General features: G+C 41.4%; 1 protein-coding gene across 1 annotated transcript in view; it reads left to right on the forward strand.

Annotated features, from left to right (window-relative positions):
• LOC146835028 (cytochrome P450 4B1-like) overlaps positions 1–22,538 on the forward strand; it is a 235,963-nt gene that overhangs the window by 72,128 nt on the left and 141,297 nt on the right. Inside the window, exons 4-6 of the mRNA XM_085602689.1 lie at positions 5,851–5,978; positions 9,214–9,338; positions 12,416–12,567. Of these exons, the coding sequence (XP_085458815.1) occupies positions 5,851–5,978; positions 9,214–9,338; positions 12,416–12,567 (405 nt within the window). The remainder of the gene's footprint in view (positions 1–5,850; positions 5,979–9,213; positions 9,339–12,415; positions 12,568–22,538) is intronic.

A 22,538-nucleotide genomic window follows, 5' to 3' on the forward strand; every position in this document is an offset into this window, starting at 1 on the left:
TAGGATAATTATCCACTGGTTTCTCCTTTTCTCTCACAGGAAATGCTGAATAAGTCCTATCCTCTGATTCTTCTCTTTTCTTGTACCACCTATCCTTCCACTTTTCTACATCACCCCATCTTCGCAACAATGCGACCATTTCTTTAATCTGTCCTGTTCTACCAGCACCATTCAGATTTTCAATGTCTTTGTCTGTAAAATCCATCCTGTAAGACTTTTGCAAAGCTTTCACCTTATCAATGTCAACTCCCTGTTCATTCGCTATTGCTCTTAACCTATCATGTGTATTTCTCGCTCTCCAGGTAATGTTTTTACACATAAACAACAGCTCACCTTCGTGATGATTTTTAAGAATCTCTGTTGGAACTGTCCCTGCTACAAGCTCTTCTAATTCTACACGTAACCTAGCCACATCAATTGCTTGTGAATCTTTATCCCTCTTCTGAAGAACTTTCATCCAATCATTCAAATCTTCAGCTGTAATTTCAGTAGTTTTTCTCACTGGAATCACTTTCTTTTGCGGTTCTAAAATCGGCATCCCTGAACAACTAGCTTCACTAGCATCCAGTCTTTCACTACATGTGTCATGTCTGGATTGTCTCAGATCACTACTCTCCGTCCTTCTTCCTGAATCTCCTGAGGGACCAGCTGAACTTGTTAACTTATTCCCAACAAATGGAATCACCAAACCATTTTCACCTGTCCTCTGGTTATCAAACACAGGCATTATCAGACCTATAGTTACAGGTACCGTAACAGCTTCCAGATTCTTTGTTAACTCCCTAATCTTTTCAGTTAACTCTGATGTAGTTCTGGCTAATTCTCTTGTATTCCCGTTACCACATCGATTCTCTCTCTCCCTGAAAGGATTACCACTTCTTAACTCAGGTGTCACATTTTCTGTCTCAGTGATACACACTGTATCTCTTATCGGAGAAACAATTGGTGTGCTCTCTTCTGGTTCTGGTCTATATGGAGGTGGTCTCTTGTAAATCATGTCATTCAAGACCTCATCCTCATACTCATTAACTCCATATCTTCTCACTTCAGCCTCAGGAACCCTTTCTGCTCCCTCTTCAACTGTTCTCATAGGATATAATCCCTCTGACATACTAGCATCTCGCCATCTTTTCATTCGATCATGATGAGTTTCACGATCATGTCTCCTCCCGAACATATGCCTGTAATGTCCTCCAGACCTCTGCTTTTCTCGCTCATGTACTTCCTCTTCCCATTCCACTAAAGCCTCAAATTGTGTCGGCCTTGGTTTTGGGTCAAGACATAACATCTTTTCCCGTAAATTTCTCAACACGGCCAGATTAAATGAACCATGTTCTGGAAATGCTAGAACACCATCCTCTTTGGTATACCTAACCCAGTTCTCCAACCATATACAGGTATGATACCCATATCTTGCAGCCATGAAGGATGCAGGTGTTTTCGCTGGAGGTAACAATTCACCCTCTCTCGTCTTAACATCTTTATCCTTGTCAAACCACCTTTTAATTCTTCCAAAGAATGTTTTCTTCTTTTTCTCTTCTTGGTAATACATTTTAGCGTTTACCAAAACTTTCTAATCCCTTCCGTATTATAAATATACAATACGATTTTTAAGCCAATAACAGCGCGACTCACACTAACGCACCAATCCTGGAGCGTCTACGTCACTAGAATAGCTCTTCCAATCCTTGCGCGGCTCACACCAACACACCAATCCTAGCGCGAGCACTATTCTGATCCACTATCCAATCAGAGCGCGGTCTCTATGACGTCAGCAGCCGCTGCAGTCTCTGCTCTGTCTCCTGTCACTCGTCTACCCCTCCTTTACAAAACTCTTCAGTAGACTTCGTGTCAAAACTTCTACAAAATCTATTAGTTACAACATATAAACATCTCCATTGTCTGCTTCGCTAACCACAGAATAGTAAAGAAAATCTATTTCACAAGAACAACGGACTTTCATACATTCATTAACTGTTTCCTCTAGGACTTGTCCAAAGAGTCTTACAATCAACTAAATGTATATGCATTCACGCACATTCATACAAGAAAATATAGTACATACACACAGAATCGTGCTTCCCGAGAACAGCGAACAATCTGTCCCACTACAGAATTATAACACACGTTAACCAAGCAGCTTACCTCTGCCCAGTTCCTCAAACAAGCTCAGAGAATACCTATTACTTCTCCCGCGATAAGCTTTAACGGTGAACCTTACGGATCCCTGGGACTTAAGACCAGAGTTTCACAGATAACCTTCACTACCATACGCACTCCTTATTTACCAGAAATATATTCTAATAGTAACATACGACAATGTCACTGATTCCGAACCCAGACAATGTGACGCGCAACTTCAATTGTCACACGTTTTTTTTCCCTACAATCCCGTCTTTCCCGAGAGCAGCATATACTTCCCTCTGCCCTACTACGGAACTGCTACTAGCTCCCAAATTCCAGAAGCACTACATATAACTCAACATGACGACTCCAACATATAGTATTAGTACATATACCAACATCAATCAATAATCAATAAGCTAATGTACAAGCAATCTAATCAGATCAAGACAATCATCAATAACCATCCTCTGCTACCAGGAAATTGATAGAGATCTGGGTGCATAAAATATCCCCACTTCCACGGATAGAGTAATTTCACAGTTACACGCACATACACTCATCATACACTAGGGCCCATTTCACTAACATACGCTCAAATACTCTACCAGCACTGAACCTGTGGAAAGAAAACTCCTAAACACCCCGCATCTATATCGAGGTCGATAAGACCTGGTTATTGTAACTGTCCTGTAACATAATCTAAACAATCTATACAACAATAATCAAAATAGAGTACTCAATAATTGACAAGAAATAATAACCAACACCGTATTCAAAGTTATGGTACTTTATCTAAAATTAGTCAAAGAAAGTCAATCAGAATAAATCATCATTCTCATAGTTACCTATTCTAGCTAAATGTCAGAATGGGTCAGGACAGGTCTCTCAGTAAAAGTCTCTCGAGTCGCCGTCCTTTCAGCATCGATCCTCACCAACGCAGGCTTGAGAAGAAAAATGGCAAAGTGGCAAAAACCCTCTCTAGGCTAACAATTTTTATAGTGTTCTGAACAAAGGAAAGAAACAAAAAGTATTCATCGCGTCCGCTGAACCTCTGAGCAAAGCGAGAAGGAAAGGATGTAGCATCGCTACATTTGGAAAATCTCCGCTCAGGAAAAATCACAAAAATAAAAAGACAGAACAGGAACTGAATATTAAAAGTATCTTCTCAACATCCACATTTCCTCTGGTGAGCTCAGAGTTCATTTAATACGGCTCCATTGTCCTCCAAGGTTACTCAGAAGCCTTTTGGATGCCGGCCCAACGCTGCTGTCCTCACGGAAAATTTTAACCAGGCGAAGACTGTGGTCAGATGACTTGCATCCATATTCAGCAAGGCCTTTTCCAGCACAAACTCTCACTCGAGACTAGGCTGCAAACGGCAGCCATGTTTTGTTAGGCCACAATAGGCCACAATAGACCATCTTAATTGAAAGAGACAAAAAACAACGTTACCACAGCATAGTGATTAAACAGTGTTAACCCCACAAATACCCTTATGTGTCTGTAATTATCTAGCCTCTGCAACACAAAAAAAAAACATTAATTCAAAAGCGTTTTGTGCTTTAAAATAAACAGCACTCAGCAACATTTAAACATGTAAACGTACACGTTATTAATTAGCACACATACGCGTTCCCACGTGTAGTTCTCTCTTGTTAATACACACATGTTGATCAGTATAAAACAATTACACAAAACAAGTAATTAATAATTAATGATTAATATTAGTTTTGACAAATAGACAAACCAGAGCTTTTTAAAAACCCGATTGATTTTCAAACAGAAAATTCTGCTCTAGCACCCACACCCAACTTACCACCTGCGGACCATGCCGGCCGCCACTGCTTTTAAATCTGATATCAAGCAAACATCTTGTTTGTTTCTTGGGTTTTCCCTCACTCTTCACGCCATGTATTTAGAAAATGCGATGGCACAGTAGCAGATGAGTGGTTACGCCACAACAGGACCCATCTTTCAGCTACTTCTCATAATGTCTGTAGAAAAGCAACGTAGAATGGGGGAAGCCATTTTGTGCAGCTTCTCCTCTGCGTTTGCACATTAAGCATCATTCTTAGAACACTTATACAGGCTCTACACTCTCATACAGGGGATCTGTGGCTGTGAAGGCTCTAGTCAGTGGTACCAAGACAACAGCATACGTTTTAGAATTCTTCTGACCTACTTTCAAAGTAAAACATTCACTGCAGATATCTGCGAATCCTGTAGCTTGAAATCTATTCCTCCACCACTGTGGAGATAAGGTTTCCTAATTCATCTCTATGTAGTTCTAAGTTCGTTTATAAAGTTCAATATGATTTGATTCCTTAGAGATGAGTGACAGCATGAATAGTAAAATAGTTACAATTTAGGTACTTTTATATGAATTTGGGATCAATAAATATTCATAACCGTTTTCTTTGTCTTAAAAGAATTTTGCTTAAAATATTAAAATTTTGATTTATCTGCCAACAAGTTCTGAAAGAAAAAACAGAAAGGTGAGATTCCATAATTATGGGTCTGATTAAGAGTCTGGCAGATGTGTACTCAGCCACAAATCTGAGCGATGCCTCGCCCGCCTTACTACAAACACTGTAGGATGTAATGCACTTATAATAAGGTCATGTTTGTGATGCAGTACCTGTCCTCCAAACTCAAAATTGGGCACTATGCCTATGCACGCTAGGTTGAAATTAAGTATGGGTTCCACAGACCTAATTGTAATAAGCATTTGAACAACACACATTGGTAAAGCAAATACGTTGACACTTTGTCAAACTGCCGTGTTGGTTAAATTTTGTTTTATTTTTCATTACAATCCAATACCTCAAAAAAAAGGAAAAAAGAAAACGTGCTACTGCCACATGAAGCATGGCTACCATATGCTTGCAATATACATTTTATGTTAATAAATAACCCTTGCATACACTTTTAACAATATGGATGCTTCCTTAGCAGGCAGACGTATCCAGAACATGTACAGATACTATGTTTAGTGTTAATGCAGATCACAGGAAAGTTCGAGTCTTACTGGCACAAAGAAAAGTTACTGTTAGTTTTGATTAATGGTAACATCGATAAACCTTACAAGAATGGCTAAAAAATGGAAAGACAAAAAAAAACTTTGTTGAAGTAAACTATCGACTCACCAGCTGTGGCACTGATGTGCACATCTTTTTAGGTTGTTGTGCACATGTGATCGGGTAAAATACTGCAAGAGAACCAGTGGCTGCAGGGGGCAGACCCATTGCTCCATGCTATATGCTATGGTGGATGTAACAAAACGTGAATGTCAGATGAAGAGACCAAAGTACAAAAAGGACTGAGCGAAAGCCTCTCTATTTATGTACAAATGTATGTATTTTTATATTGCATGAGGCTGGTGCTATACATAAAGCTGTCCCAATGAAAGAATAAAAAAGGATAAGGTTCCTTGCTATCTGATATTACGTTTGCTTGCGATGGATAGTTAATGATAGAAGAAATACAATTGGTGTATTTCTGATGATGGGATTCTCAGCTTCATGCAAATATTTTATTGAGGCTTGTTGGTGGTTTAGCAAATTTATTTCATTGTGAAATTATGACACAACAATACATTAACACATGGAAAATACATTGACTTGTATTGGCGGTGTTGTGCATGAATACGCTTCTTTTAACATGTTCAGACCTTTTACAATATGTTCATGAATGTACCCTCCTGGTGATTGCTCTGTCCCATAGGAAGAGGATTGCTGGTTTTATCCGGGCCAAAGTGGTTTCAGCATCGAAGACTGTTGACTCCTGGCTTTCACTACGATGTTTTAAAACCTTACGTGAAATTGATCTCGGACTCAACCAAAATTATGCTGGTATGGATTTTTATGGCTTATCATGCCAACACTACCTTTTATTTATGCACACATTGCAATGTGGTCCTCTGCACAGAACCTACATAGACGCAGCTAAATACCTGGCGAGGCATGGGAACAATCTGAGTATTTACAGAATTATTTTCCACTATAAACGCATTGTAAGTGATGTCTGTGACTAGTAATGTTGCATATTTACATGTTTATTTATGCATGTTCATATATACTCTGTGATATTGTTTTAATGCTTCTTGTCTGTACTTGGGGGTTTGTTGCTTTAAGGGCACTGTTTTCATTTTAGTGTCCTTCTACTGCCAGTTGCCTTCTGTTAGGTTCTGACTCTAGAATTGTAGATAGTTGGTAATCGACTGCCTTGACTGTGGGCAGGTATTGTGTTGTTCTCCCAATAAACCTTTGGAAACATCTCATGGACTTACTATCGTAAGTAAGCATTGTTCCGCGGACTCTAAACTGAGCAAAGGATCAGGGAGTTTGGCAGACAGGACATCATCCGTATGATGCATGTGCTACATTTGACAAAGTAACCATTTGTGCCATTCAATACTTTGCATGAAATTTGGCAGACTCCGTAACATGTTTAGCTTTCTGTTGGTATTTTTAAAATTGAGGATCCATTAACACAGTTTAAAAAGACTAGGGGCTAAAAAAAAGGTGCAATTTGCTAATAACTATGGCATCTTCTGATGACTCCCCATGTTTAATCCTTTGTAGGGTGTGGCAGGTTTTGTGCAAATTTATATAGGATGGGGCTAGAGCTCTTTCAAAACATGATTCTGCTATTCTGAAAACTCCCATTTTGCTGTGCAAGGAGATGAACCAGCCAGTGGGCTGAACCCAGAAAGTGTCAGTCTGGTATGGAGGAGTAAGGTTGCATTTAGGGATTGGGTAGAGACGCCCACCTTCGGGACAGTTCTACCACCAAAATGAGTTTTTTGTAAGCTAATGTAGGTCTGACCGAAGGCAGTACCAACATAATGGTTTATCAATGTTTGTTCCCTGACACTGAAGAATTGTTCTTGCAAGCCTAAATGACTAATAGGGAGTTTGAGAGGTTAGAATACATTCTTGTATATGGAAAAGCTTTATTCAACTCTCCCCCAAGCCCCCAAGATTACCTGAGTTTATAAGGCAGAATATTTAGCTGATTGGTGGATACTGACTTCAGAATACTGTAATGGGGTTAAGAATGAAGGACTTTTTGAGGAATAGTGTAAGCCTAAAGAGAGTTGGTATTTACTGATTTTGTGTTATGTGCTGCTATTTATTGCTAACACATATCTTGTTACCTTTGGCCAAGCACTTTGCCAGACCCTGTGTGGGAATAATCCACTGCTCATTGCATTCGACCATACCCAGCTCCTGCATGGACCAAAGCCCCATTCCCTATAAATAAAGTAGGCTTTTATATATCTGCATCACTTTCCCCAGTCCAGGAGCTCGACTTACTTTTAGCTCCAGCTCCTCTCTGCAACAGTCCCCGGGGAAAGGAGGTTTTGCTTCCTCTTCTGCCCATCACTTGGCATCGAATCTTCCACTTTAAGCGCGGCCCTATTCTGCGTCCTTCTTCCTAATACCTCTTACAGACTCCACTGTGTCCCCTATTGTAGTCTTTATTAATGCATTTCCTTTTAAACAGTGTTTCTTCATGTCTTTAAACTTTTTACTATTACTTGCCTATTCACTTGAGTTTCATGCACACAGTTTCTCATGCACTCATGGTTTGTAACTCTAGTTTGAGGAATACATTGCTCATGGACTTATGATCAAAACCGATACCTAAAATACAAATGAGAAATTTTCGTGATGCACCGGTCAAATTATAGTGAGTGTCAGTGATCACATTTATTTGCTGGTTTGCCTTTTGGTTCATAAGCTTGAATTTACAGCTACTAAAAGTCAAGTTGAGTCCCATCTCTTGGTCTGCACTACTTCCTCCTCTCCTCCCCCTTAAAGTTCAATTCAGGGTAGATTCAATGGATCACTATCACAAAAACCCTCATGTATGGGTTTCACGCCGATACTGTTGCTATCATGCGTTTGTGGAGTCCAGAGTACATAAAGTTGTGGAGGCGGGAGGGCTTATGCACCACGTCACATGTTCAAGAGGTTATTATGCTTCAGTTTGTTTTGCGGCCCACAATCAAACTGGCAGTCAGTCTGTTCAAGGTTTAGTTGTGGGCTTTAGGGGAAGGCTGGTGGGGTGGGTCATGAGCTATGTTCTGTCCTCCGCTATAAGTGTGGTACCAGAAGTGAGCACTTTCAATTATGCCCCATACGTTTTGTCTAGAAAATTGATCACCACAATTAATGATCTTTTTTAAGAGACACCTTTAGAATTACTGAAAAAATGTGTAAAGCATTTGTCTGGCTTTCAGTTTCTTAGCTGCGCTAACCGTCTTTCCCTTATTCTGTTCCTACACGTGTAAAGCAGTTATTTTGCATGCAGTATTATATCGTTCTAGCTTCGTCCTATGTTGATTTTCCTTTTCCCCTCTTCTCTGATTCTTCCTACACTTGTATACTGTGAAGTGACCACAGCAGTTGTTTGGTAGGAAGACAGGGCATCATGAGATGCACTCACTTTAATTAATTTATTCTTATTTACATGTATACTCATGTCCTAGTAGGGGCATCATGAACTTCTTGCTCAGTTCATTGCTTTCAATAGGACTCAGTGGCCAGGTAGGCTCTTACAGCCTTGGAATACTATACCCATTTTGTGCTGGAGCAGAGAGACCGTCAAGGTTACACAAACCACACTTAAATGCACCCAGTATTAAGCAATGCAGGACTCAAGAACCTGCTTGCATTCCTGTTCTGCAGGGGGAGATGCACTCCTGCTTCCGCTCCATTACCCATCCAAGACCCAGATGCTCTTTGCTTTTCATACTCATGTTTTACCTTATGTCTCACCTGCCTAATAAAAACTCAAAACATATAGCTTCTACCAGTATACAAAATTCTGCTCACTCGTTCTGGTTGATTTTCATTGCCCGCTGTGTTATTCTTGTGTAGAATCATCTTTGTTATATAACGTATGCCTATATTTAACATTAAAAAATATAATTTGGAACAGTTCGAGTAAGTGTTGCATCAAGTCATTTTGGTTTGAAACCTTGTGTTTATGATCGATCTGAAAGCCTCCACTTAAAAGAGAACATTTGCCACAGTTTTATGCACTTAGTGTAAGTATTTCATATCTATTCCACTCTAGGATAAGTGGGAAAAGCTCATTGATAAAAACAAGTCAGTGGAAGTGTTCCAGTATGTCAGCCTAATGACGCTAGACAGCATCATGAAATGTGCCTTCAGCTATGACAGTAACTGCCAAGCAGACAGGTGAGTCTTTTTTACTTTTTCACTTTTGGCGCTAAAGTTTCTAAGGTGTTTGGGGGTCTGTTTAGACCGTGTTGATAGAAGACATTAGTTTTTCTCCACCAAGTTCCAGTACTGAAATCCAGAATTCAAATTCTAAGGTGGAGATGGACGCTGCAATAGCACCAATCTGGTGGGATCCTGACCTTCTGCAATTGGACACCCAACAAAAGCTTTTCGTAGAATGCGGTGGATTAACTTGAATCCTGATTATCTCATTCCTAAGGAGAGAAGATGGAAGATGATTGGTTGGAGATGGGTTATCCAAGTAGTAAGGCTACAGGGAGGGCGAGATATCATATTATGCATGTGTGATGGGCTTGAGAGTTCCTTAAAACTCCTCCGGGCCCGAAGAGAAAGAGACAGCCCTTCTGACCCCTCCATCCTGAGGCAGCCTGGTAATCCTCAGAATGACCTTTCCTCTGTGGGCAAACACATCCCCACAGAATGGTAACACCATAATTCTCATTTTGCTGGTGAGTGTTTGTACACCTCAGAGTAGGTAATAATAATGTTTACGTCCCTGCCTTTTGAATCATATGGATTCCCAGAGCTCAGGTTTATGGTGACGTACTGTGATGCCCACCATCCACCAGCTATAAGTTCCACCAGACATAACAAAAGCCCCTGCATGGTGCTACTTGCACTGCCACGCCGCTGTGTGCCACCATCCTCCATTCCCCAGTATAACTTGGCTGAACAGCTCCTCATAGAGACCTCGTTCGTTAAATCAAGATATGTGATTTATATATGGAGCATTCTAAAGCATATTTTAAACTGATATTAGCTTGAAAATGTCATACTTTTGTTAATATTTCTTGTTGTGTGCTTCGGTTTCCTTGTTGAGTGCAGAACGATTTTGTTTTTTGTGCGTTTTTTTCTCCAGTCATATCTGATTTTTAATTTTTTTTAACATCTGTACACCTTGTCAACCCCCGTCAAATGCCTTTTTTTCCACTCTGGCTTCCAGGCCCTGGCGAGAGCCAGAAGTGCTCCCTGAATGACTGTTCAGCCTCTCTCATCACCTCATGTGTATCCTTTTTCTTTCAGTTGATTTTGAACCTTTATTGCAATTTGTTTGTTCCTGGTAACACCATTTAGTGGCATGCAAATATGCTGTATTGCCCTATGGGTTGCCTTGCTTAGAATTTTATTTTTTTGGCTAGGTAAAGTACCATGTTTAGTTATAAACGTTTTACCATTAAGAGTGCATGAAGTGTGTCTGGTCATCGTTCAGTAGGTAGGACTTTTCTAATATTAAGGTTATTCTCTATTGCTCATGGATTACACCACCTTATTTAGAGTTTGTGGGGCAAATTCTCCATCAGCCACTTACAACCCCAGCCAGGGTATCGGATGAAAACCTGGCTTATTGAAGAATGCCCTCCAGGGCAGGGGCTCATTTCTCCATTGAAGTGGCTGTATCGCCATTGATTTAGAACTATTTCTGCAAAGATGTCAATGCTCTCGGAAACTCCTTTAACAAACTAGGGTGCTAGCCTTGACCCCAAAGTGGAGGATAAATCTCAGTATGCACATATCTTGTCCCGTCAACATGACTGGGAGAGGGGAAGATGTTTTCCAAGATGCTGTGGATGCTATACATATTTTCTGGAAAACCAGTTCTTGGCTGTCTTTCGTGGAGTTACTGTGACAGGCATCGGGGCGAACCAGTCACCCTGACATTGTTAGATGTCCATCACTATGCCTGATGGGTTCAACCAGAATGTCTGTGTAGACTCCTTCTTTTACATTAGGCCCGTAGTTAAGAAACCCATATACTAACTTACGTCCATGGGATAAATCCAGAAGAATCAAAAACATTGATGTCATTGGTGATGCTGTGAATTCATTCCCTTCCACTGGATCTTTTCAGCACGGGTCATGAGAAGTTAAACAATGTTTCTGTGTTGCTTTTGATTGTGTTACAAAGAATTGACATAACACTCGTATGGTATGCAGAGAATTTACATTTACAACAAGGAGCATTGAAAGTTTTATTTTGTATCCTGAATATGGAGGTTTATGAAATATGTTCTAAAATTCTGTCAATGGAATGGCGTCTTTGTTCTGAGAAATGGGATCCACAGTGAGGTTCTAAAACACAGAATTCTGATAGGTTGGCTCGCATGTGTGTAGCTCAGGTCAGTTTAGGTGAAGTCTGATACTCATAGAGCAGAAATTTACATCCAAAGAGTTTTCTGATTTTTAGAAGCTCCAATGACACAAAAGTCACTCCTAACCAGACCTATTCAAGTGGTCTGAGATGATTTGAAAGTAGTCAAAACTTGGCGAGACCGTAATCTCCAGAACTCGGACCTAAGCAGAGATGGAGTAACTACTTTAAAGCGGTCTATGGAAAAAGGGGATGGCCAGGAAGCTGTGGTGTATATTCACATTTTCCAAGCATGTGAAAGGTACCCAAGATGTGGAACTTCAGAGATCAGCACTCCCACGCACAACTGTTACTTCAGTTTTATGCAAATTGATATAGTTCCATAAATGCAAGGCGGGACATCTTCACCATTCAAGCTGAAGACCAGAACATTTCCCTGTGCTTTCTGAAACCATAATGACTTATTTTATATGGAGCAGAGCTGGGAAGAGTTGCTATTTAGTTTTACAATCTAGTTCCAACGTTGGGATGTAGTGGCTCTCCCTCCATAATGATAATTGGGTTTTTATTGCCTTTGGCCTGGAAGATCGATTTGTCCATTGAGCATTTCTAACAGTAGCACCCATCTTCCTGCATCTTTATTCCTTCCCTCAAAATGTTGCAACTCTCATGTGAGTGACTCGGAGCAGGTTGGCTTTGTGACACCATCTAGTCTCCATGCAGAATGAATATCTGTGGTGTATGCCCTTAAAACTTGCTTAAAGAAGAAAGTGCAACCTTCTACTAAGTTATATGATGTCTGTGTGAGTTTTTCTGTGATGCCTTGAAACTATTTCATTACTGCAAGACACCTGTATATTTTTTTCTTTGCATTTTTCTGCAAGTCAGTCTTTTGATTTAACCTCTCCTTTCTCTCTGATTACAGTGATTCTTCCTACATCCAAGCAGTCTATGATCTCTCATACCTGGTGCACAAAAGAGTTCGCAACTTCCTTTACCACAATGATCTTATTTACTACCTCAGCCCACAAGGTTACCGCTTTCGTAGAGCTTGCAGAATAGCCCACCTCCATACAGGTAACAGTAATGCACTTTCTCATATTTGACATTCATATTTTTTGCCCACTGTAATGTGATTCTGATCTTAAAATTAACGGTGTTATCGACTATTAAAGATATTACTTCTAAAAAAAAAAACTATAGCTCACTGATAATCGTACATCTTGAACTTATGTCTTGGTTTTATACACACATTTCTATGCTAGTTCTTACAATATTACCAAAGGTTTACTTTGGAAACCTTGGAAACTCATCTGAATCCTTCCAACTTTCCCAAGCTCTGTGCATTCTTTTCAATATCTTCTTCACCAAGAGTGCGCGCCGAAGTAATGCCTCCCTTCCCACCACCTTACAAACCCCCTTGGACTCTATACATCAGGTTTACTTTGGGTCCCACCAATGACAATAAAACCAAATCCCTCAGTGATTTGGACTCCGAAACACTCATCCACACCTAAGCCATTCTAACCCTAGCTAACAAGCATCACCCGAGTCTCTGAGGCCATTCTAAAGACCTTCAATAATCCTGTAATAATCCCCACGCAGGATAATCTTCTTTCCAGAATAGTTATCACGTGTCAGCATCTGCTCCGAAAATGACTTTGCATGGCCTTTAAAAAAAAACAGGATAGAGATTAGTGCACAACTTAAGCAATACAAGGAACACCACCAAATCATTGATACTCACTGATGTTGGGTCAATGCCAGACTGTACAAAAACAACACTTGCCACCACCAGTCCTGACATCATAGCACACAGGTGAGAAGCTCTCTGCTCCCTAGTGATTTGTTTGCAGCATTAAACCAAGTTGTGGACAAGTTCCTGTACACAGACTCCCAAATTCAATCCAGAATCACAGAACAGAATCCAAGATTTTACAGGCACTGAAGTTATTTACTGAAATTGTTAATGCATCTTCACTAGAGAGAATCATCCTTCCTCTAGTACCCCTTAGCAGTAACTTGTAACATCTCCAACGCTGTCCTGCCACAAAGGTTTACTTGCCGACAATGATGGCCCTCTTCAGAAAACACCTCACATCAAGTTCTGCACTGATGACAGAAGATCTACTTCAAAATCACCAACCTCCTAAGCTCCTCCTCTTGAAGACAAAATGTAATATCTGAAGCAACTTTTCCACATTCAGCGATTCGGATGGGACAGCAATCTTCATCATGACACCATCTGAAATCAAAATGCGAGATCTGATTGAGTTCATGCATTTAACCTGGATAGGAACTCCTTCACAGCCACTAAGTGGCTCAAATTCTTGATTCCAAGCAGAAATGAACAAGTTTCTTCTATAGAGTAGGGAGTTGCACATATTCAAAACAAGATTGCTTATATACATACTGTGGCTACCATTTCTGTTGAGATTTGCTCTCTTAAGTGCATGTAATTAAATGACTATTCAGATGCAATTGAGACAATAAAAGTGAAGGAAAACAAACTAATAGAATGTATTAAGCTACAACTAATGGGCTAATAAGTAAGAAAATAAATGAGAATCAGGCTGTTTCACCGCCAGGCAGAAAATGCTGGGGCAGGATGCTGAGGGAAAATTACTGAGAGATTTGGAATCACTTTTAAGCTTGAGGTAGAAAATGTTGCAAAGCCAGATATTGTCTCTGCAAAAGGGAGAAGTAGTGTAGCTGTTCTACAAAAACCTATTTTTTACACACAAACCTTCATGAATCAGGCCTCACACTCAAAGCAGATAGATTCTTATTTGAAACCATCTGCACATTCAAAGCATCTTTGGATGGTGATTCTCAAAACATTCTACGGCTCACAAAAGGTGATGAAAACTGAATTAGTTAAGAATGCCTTGAATTGTTTGCATGTGGTGGCTACTGTTCTCAGTTGGCAAGGCGGGGTGATCCGATTCCAAAACAAAGGACTCCAACAAGCGGTTCTGTTTCTTTGCCTTCTTCTATTGTTTTGCAGTGACATTCAACTGAAATAAGGCTGCAGGTATGATTCATGAAGGGCAATCCTCAATTTAGAGTGCCTTAGATTGACTTTTTCTGCTAGTGTTGCAGACTAGCAGAACAGTTTTTTGCACAGAATCATCACTGTGGATATATGTCATTACATCGCATACCAATACCACGCGTGCCTTTACAACGCGGGTATTACTACGCAATGTCAATGACAACCACATGCCATTACATCGCAAAATGTTACCACGACTATGCCTTTACCACGCATGCCATTACAACGCAAAGGCATGCGTGGTAAATCTATACTCATGGTAAAAGTTTGCAAAGTAAGTGACTCTACCCTACCCTAAACACTAATATAGTACCCCTGCACAACCCTCCCCGACCCTCAGTCCTCCCCTTACAATAACACTACACTACCCTGCACGACCCCCCCGACACTACCCTAAACCCTAAATCACTCCACTACACTAACACTACAACACCCCTGACACTACCCTAAACCCTAAAACACGACATTACACAAACACTACCACACTACCCTAAACCCTAAAACACTACACTACAATACTACCCTAAACCCTAAAACACAACACTACAACACTTCCCTAAACCCTAAAACACTACACTACACAAACACTACAACACTACCATAAACCCTAAAACACTACACAAACACTACAACACTACCCTAAACCCTAAAACACTACCCCCAGCACAACCCTGCCCCTACCTCCAGTCCGGTCCCTACACTAAAACACTCCCCTGCACGACCCCCACACCCCCGACACTACCCTAAACCCTAAAACACTACACTACACAAACACTACAACACTACCCTAAAATACTACACTACACAAACACTACAACACTACCCTAAACCCTAAAACACTACCCCCAGCACGACCCTACCCCTACCCCCAGTCCGGTCCCTACACTAAAACACTACCCTGCACGACCCCCCCGACACTACCCTAAACCCTAAAACACTACACTACAACACTACCCTAAAACACTACACTACAACACTACCCTAAACCTTAAAACGCTACACTACATAAACACTACAACACTACCCTAATCCCGAAAACACTACCCCCAGCACAACCCTGCCCCTACCCCCAGTCCGGTCCCTGCACTAAAACACTACCCTGCACGACCCCCCGACACTACCCTAAACCCTAAAACACTACACTACATAAACATTACAACACTACAACAAAAGTAACCCCCACCCCAAGCACAATCCCCCTTACCTCACTCTCCTCGTGGTTCCTCTCTCCTGCTTCCAGCATCGTCTGAGGGGTGTTGCACGTCGTTGTGAGGAAACAGCCTCAGTTTCCTCACAGCGACATGGATAGCCATTACATCGCATGTGTTGTAAAAGCGCATGCGTTGTATGGTATGAGTAGCAATGGCTACGCATTATTACATCGCATGTGTTGTAACGCATGCGATGTAATAGCATTGCGTGGTAAAAACCGCGTAGAAGTGGCTGTTTTCCCATCACTGCAACATGTCAAGACATCTACTGTGTTGTAGCAGCTTCTTTAGATGGTTCCTATGGCAGCAATGTGTCATAATCTGCACCCTGTGCTCACCTGTATATGCCTGGCTCAGAGTTGTGATTCCTTCAGTGTCCCACATGTGTTCGAGCCTTCCACTTCTGAGGCAGTCGATTGTATTTGCCAGGTGATGCTTGGTGTGAGGATAAGTGGCTGTGACACTTGCACCTTGAGAAACACACAAGTGGAGTTAAAACTATCTACATGCTTTAGAGCGCAGAAGGACTCTCTAAAGGCTTTCAATAGTGGTGGCCATCTTGTCTTTATAGAGTATATGTTCCTTATGTTTCAGAGCATTTCTTGCTAGCATTAAAGTTGCCACAGTCTGAACCTTGTTGACAGGAGAATTAAACGTGTTTCTTTTTTTATTTGGGGTTAGCAAAGGCCTGCTGGATACAAAGAAATATTGGGTTCTGAACTAGAGCTCAAGAATGCTGAGTTTAATTTGCAGACTTATATTGGAGCCTTCCCTTTACGGATTTTGAACTGTACTGATCTAGTTGTTCTCCAAAACGAAATTAGGAATAGCCGGCAGTGGGGAAGTGAATGTACATAGCTAGGATGGAAAGCACAGCTTTAAATTGCGTTGTAGAGTATTAGTAGGTACATTGAGAATCATTCACATCACAGACTTTATTAACAAATCACTAAAGGTACTTATCAACATAGGAACGTTTGTTACAGTTCAGGTTATTCCAGACATCTGTCACACCGATTTTATTTATCTTTCAGCTCTAGAGAGTTAGAGTTTTCACCAACCAAAGAGATACTTGGTGTCTGGGCTTGTCACAAGATAGACCATATGCCATATTAGAAGTAGTAAATTGTAAAGTCAATGATGAACACTAGGAGTTATTTCTTGTAGATATCAATACCTCTCAAAAACAAATTCAGCCCGGAAGTAAGAACAGGCACTGTGTAGATATTCAGTGTCAGTTTTTCTCTCATGTCCCATTCCCCTTTCTCTAGTTCTGCTGCTTACCAACCATGGTTGTCAGTGGGTTCTGGGAAGAAGGGATATTAACATCCATCTTGTTTGATCCAGATACCAGGTTAGTGCAAACCTGACTCGGTGGAGTACTGGTGCAGCGGATCTCTATCTAGTTAACCTGAAGCAAAAGGTACAACTTCACATATTCTATCTATTAAAAAGAGGGATCAAAGTTGTTTCTTTTCATATCAAGGGTAGGTCTGCTTCACTTTGATTCTTCTACAGCTCTCAATATATCAAAGTCAGAGCTTCAGGAACAGACTGAAGTTGTAGCACTGCAGATAAATGTGACCACACGTTTTCTTAGCAAAGCATCTAGTAATACAGAACAGAGACAAAGTATCTTCTTGGTGAGCTGCTGGCTACTAGAGATATACTTTGTAATAAACCTTCTTTCAGTCTATTAAAGGCTATTAAGTTGGAATTATATACGTCTGACCAGTCCCCCACGTCAATGTTGATGGAAAGTTTAATGAAGAGCATTGGTAGCGTGGTAGTGTGGACAACTCATTCATGAAATTCCACCAAACCATTATATGGGACAAAGAGAAGGTCACCTGGTAGAGTTTAAGGCTACCTGTATATGTTGCCTCACTGGACACTAAGACTTTTGACAGACCCACAAAAGCTTTCTTCCAGAGCTTTTATCAATGCTATTTGACAAACATAAATAAAATGGGATTCAGAGGAGTAACTAGCTCTTATCCGATACTGATGGCAGCTTAGTGGATTCGTTTGCTGTGCTTGTATTATATGAGGTGCATTGTTTTCAGCATGTGGCAGACTTGTTGACTGCTGAATCCATCTAAAAAAAAAAAGGCTTCTCCTTCTCAAAGCAAAATATGTTGCATTATAAGCAAATACATACTGGAAGGATGACCAAAAATTTAAGTTTTTAAATGTTCTATATTTCATGACATTTGTTATTTTTTACAGAAACTTCTTTTTAGTTTTGGAAAAAATGCTTCTTAAAACATGATTTAAAATGGCACCTGAGTAATATTATTCAGTATTTATATACTTCTGTTGATGAACTATGTCATTACTTTACTCAGGCTCTCACTTAATTTGCAAGATTGAACTGACCGATTTAATTTCATTGTGAGTGCGTCCCTCACAAATATTGTATACGCTATTGCATTCCTCCTTTTATGTCACCTCTTCTATGCGACATTCCGGTCCTTCTTCACTGTCACTGGATGTTTGGTCTACTATAATCCTACTTCACTGGTTTTATGTGCCATTGTGGGCCTTAAATAGCGTCACTTTTATACACGACTGCAGTTTCCTTCTGATAAGCCTGTGGTACTGCAGGCTAGTGTAGCTCAGGGTCTGGACAGCTACCATTGACAAAGCCAAAGTCTGTTCTCCCTTCTTTTGAACACCTCCCCCTCCTCCATGTGCTCATTGGAAACTTGGGTCCTCACACGCTAATCAGCTGCTTCCCTCAACTCTCTGGGGTCTGTCAGCTTAGAGTCTACTAGGTACTGGCATAACTTCCCTTCAGCACAATGAATCAAAATGGGTTATTTCAACAACAAATTATACAAGCTCTCATATGTGTCTTCTTTGTTACCAACAATCCGGCCTTCTATTGTCTTAACTGAAATGTCCACAAAGTCCACCCAGGACCGTGTGCTCACTTTTTGGGTGTCTCACCCTGCGCTGCTCTGGACTTTGACTTAACATGCCTTCATCTGCTGGTAGGATTCTGCATCATTCCCTCTCAGGGTCAGAAGTGTATCCCTCACAGCTACTGGAATCAACTCCCACAGGAGTGCCCCACAATACCTGGAGTGGCCCATACTCATTCTAATGGCCCACTCAAAGGTTGCTAGCTACTTATCAATGTCAACCTCCTATGTGTACCCAGGTATTATACCCTGGGGAAGCTTGTTGTCAAACCCACCACCCATGGACATCTCAATCTATTCATCATTATCACTTCCACCATTTCTTTTCACCTCCTCCTTCTCCCACGTCTTAGCTAATTCCAGTTTCTCTTTCTCTAAGGCAATGGAAGCTAGTGGGTCTCAAGCTGCCTCTCTGCGAGGGGCAGTGATGGTTCCTGTGTGTGGGGCCCTGCCACCCTTCCACCATCTGGAATTATGTACCTACTACTGGAAGCAATGGAGGAGACATCATCCTCACCCTCCTCCTGAGTGACACTGGGGGAGGGGGTAAAACCTCACCTCCTCCCCCACTGAATGTCCTCAGCTGTCCCAGCCCAGGCCTTTAGGGACTTAAGCATCCCTGCCTTCCTAATCTTGTTGAATGCAGGCAGCCTCCTAAGCTCACACTGTATCCTAAGCTCAGCTATCTTGAGCTCAGTCAGTTTAGCTAGGTCCACCTCCACGTTAACCCTAATTTTTAGTCACAACAACTAGCAATAAGACTTAGAACAATTTTGGAAAAATCAAAACAATGGATTAAAAATAATTTTAGTCCAAATTCAAAACTCAAATGTTTTGTTCTGAGACAATTTAGAGGATTTTTTAAATCTTAAGTCACACAAGTCCTCATCCACACCACTGGACACCAAAAGTTGGACAGTGGGTTATTACTAGTGGTAAATATGCATCTACCACTGGCAATAGGGCCACAAACACAGTCTAGGGCTCAGTACAGGTCTCAATAAATTATTGCCATACTCAACCCTGGAAAACTTGGCTGCGAGCAGGCAGGCTTGACATAGGAGACAAGTATGCAAAGCATTTAAAAACACAAATTTCAGTGAATAATTAAGACACAACACACAATAAGTATCCAACACCAACTTATACAAATAGGAAATATTGTTACCTATGAAATGACACCAAAACGAGAAAAATCCAATTTAAGGAATCAGAGATATGAATTTTTAAAGATTGAGCACATTGAGCACTATAGAGCACTTGAAAACTACAGCGCCACTTTAGGACATCTGGGTGGGCTTGAGAGGGACAAAGTCAAAGTTTCAGGCCGATTGCGATGGAGCCCTGCCCGTATTCCACTTGTGGTAGGCCGAGATTTTACTTTCATACTTGGAAACTTTTCTGGAGCTTTTTCTGCCAGGGTCCGTCGATGCTCTTCACCAGTCTAGGTTCAATGAGGGTTCACTGGTGTGCTTTCCAGGGAGCTCCTGGTCAAACCGTGGAAGTTGGACCCCCGGAGCTTTTCAGCAGGACGAACCGGCAGGTAAGGCCAGCTCGCGTTTGAAGGTGGCCGGCTTGGCTCTCGTGGTTGAGTGGGTCCCCTTATGAAGCTTTCTTCCAAAGTAGCTCCAAACATCTGGAACTTCTACCTGAAGTTCTTCTTGAGGGTCCAGAGTTTCCAAAACACAATCCAAGGGTCTGGCATCTTTAACACTGTCCCTAATCGGTTGGGACCACAATTCCTCCAATACACCTGAACAAAACCCTTACAAATTCACTGGGCACACTCCAGGCAGGGGATTCTTGGTGGTGATGATCCAGGTGAGCTCTATTAACCTGTAGCTTGCAGGCAGGGCCGGCTCTAGGGCGGTGCGACCGGTGCCGCTGCACCGGGTGCTGGCTTCCTGGGGGCGCCGTGTTTGCAAGTTTATTATGATTTTAAAGCACCTGCTGCCACTTTCCTTTCCACCAGCAATTACCAGGCATCACAAAAATGTCAAGAGAATGCCTGTGATTAATGTTCTTCCTAGACATAGATCGGAGTTTAGTATAGTTGCGGTTTGGACTTATGTATAGGTAGTTCAGAGTGTTAATATGCCTGCTGCAGAGAACGTATACCATGTAGATTACAGATTGCATGTAATGTAAATGGGTCAGCATGTTACTGCTTTTAAAAGAAACATATTTTTGTTACTAGCATTTTATAACTTAAAGTCCTCATATAGAACAGTGAGCTATTAACTTTTATCATAGAACTGCATAAACACTGCAAAGTATACATTAGAGCATAGATTAATGTTGCATAAAGGGTTAATTTGGCTAGAAATCGATTCTTAATTATTAAAGAAAACTCCCTACTATGCTGTTTCTTTTTCGATTCTGAGTTTGTTTGTGCTTCTCCACACCAAGCACTCCTAAACTATACGGCCGACCAGTATGGATGACAAGTGACTCCGAAACTTGTACTCCTTTGGCTTTTGTAACAATTCCTATGCACTGATTTACACACGTATGATTGTGTATCTCTGTGTAATGTGTGTGTGAGATGCAAATTACTCTGGCACCCTACACTGGTGTGAGTGAAGCTATATAACTCATTCAATGCATCTGAGTGAAAGTGGTTATGGAGACTTGGTCACTGTTAAAGGGTGCTAGTGAGAGAATCCGTGGTGGATGTGGTCATTGGGGGGGGGGGTGCCAACTAACATTGTCGCACTGGGCGCCACCAGTGCTAAAGCCGGCCCTGCTTGCAGGGAGCCCACTTTTTATTCTTCTTGAAGCAAGGTACATCCAAAAGGCTGCAGTTCCAGATAATGCAGCAAGTGCAGTCAGTCAGAAAGCAGGGCCTGGTAGTGTCCCAGGTTGGCAAGCCTACTTCTTTTAGTTTCAAGCAGCAGATCTGAGAGGCTCAGCACCGCTCAAATATGTATTCAGTATTCACTGGGGTCAAGCAGGAGAGCCCACCTATCTAAGGAGGTGCAGGGCAACACCCCAGAGCATTAGCACTTCCTCTAAAGTGTGGCATAATCTTATCCCAGAAAGCGCTATTTTTCCAAAATTCAGTATTGCTGAACACTCAGCAGAGGAGCAAGAACTAGTTAAATCAACCTCCGGTATGGCTCATTTCCATAGCTCTCCTCCCCCTACCATATGAAAATCCATTCCCTAAGCCTGCCATCTGGCTGGGCGAGAGGCACTGGTGGGTATATGGGCCTGACATTCTCTGCCTGTCCTATCCACCTGTGAAGCTTCATGCTTCACGCCTTCGCCCCCCCCCCCCCCCCCCCCCACACTCTGGCAATCCTGTGTAGCAGAGCTCTACCCAACAGATAGCCACTCTGTGGGTGAGGCACTTATCACTTCATCAAAGCAGCCTGGCTAATCCTTTTAGCTCTGACAAATCAGGGAAGACCACAGAAAGGCTGAATTTTGACTTAAAGACACGAAAACCTTATAACTTATTTTCTGTGTGTTTCAGGATAAATTCAACAATAGCATGTTGTTGGATTTATCAATACATCATCAGGGCATATCAAACATCTTTTACAAGGGCCCTTCTTATAGTTACATCCCCTCACGACCCCTGGGATACCTAGGGGAGACATTAGGGGTCATGAATATGCAAAAATAGTGTAGACCCTCACCTCACAGTGCTCCTAGGACCAATGTCGATTTTGGGAGGCACTTGACTACAATGGGGAAAGTGAAATGTGCAATTCCTCTTACCCAAAGGCATTCAAAATATCTTTAATAAGGGCCCTCCTTATAATGACATGACCACGCCACCCCTGGAACATGTAGGGGAGACCCTGGGAGTAACTAAATTGCCAAAATATTGTAGTTTATCACTTTTTA

The sequence above is a fragment of the Triturus cristatus genome, chromosome 4_2, assembly GCF_964204655.1.
Source record: "Triturus cristatus chromosome 4_2, aTriCri1.1, whole genome shotgun sequence".
Taxonomy (NCBI): Eukaryota; Metazoa; Chordata; class Amphibia; order Caudata; family Salamandridae; genus Triturus; species Triturus cristatus.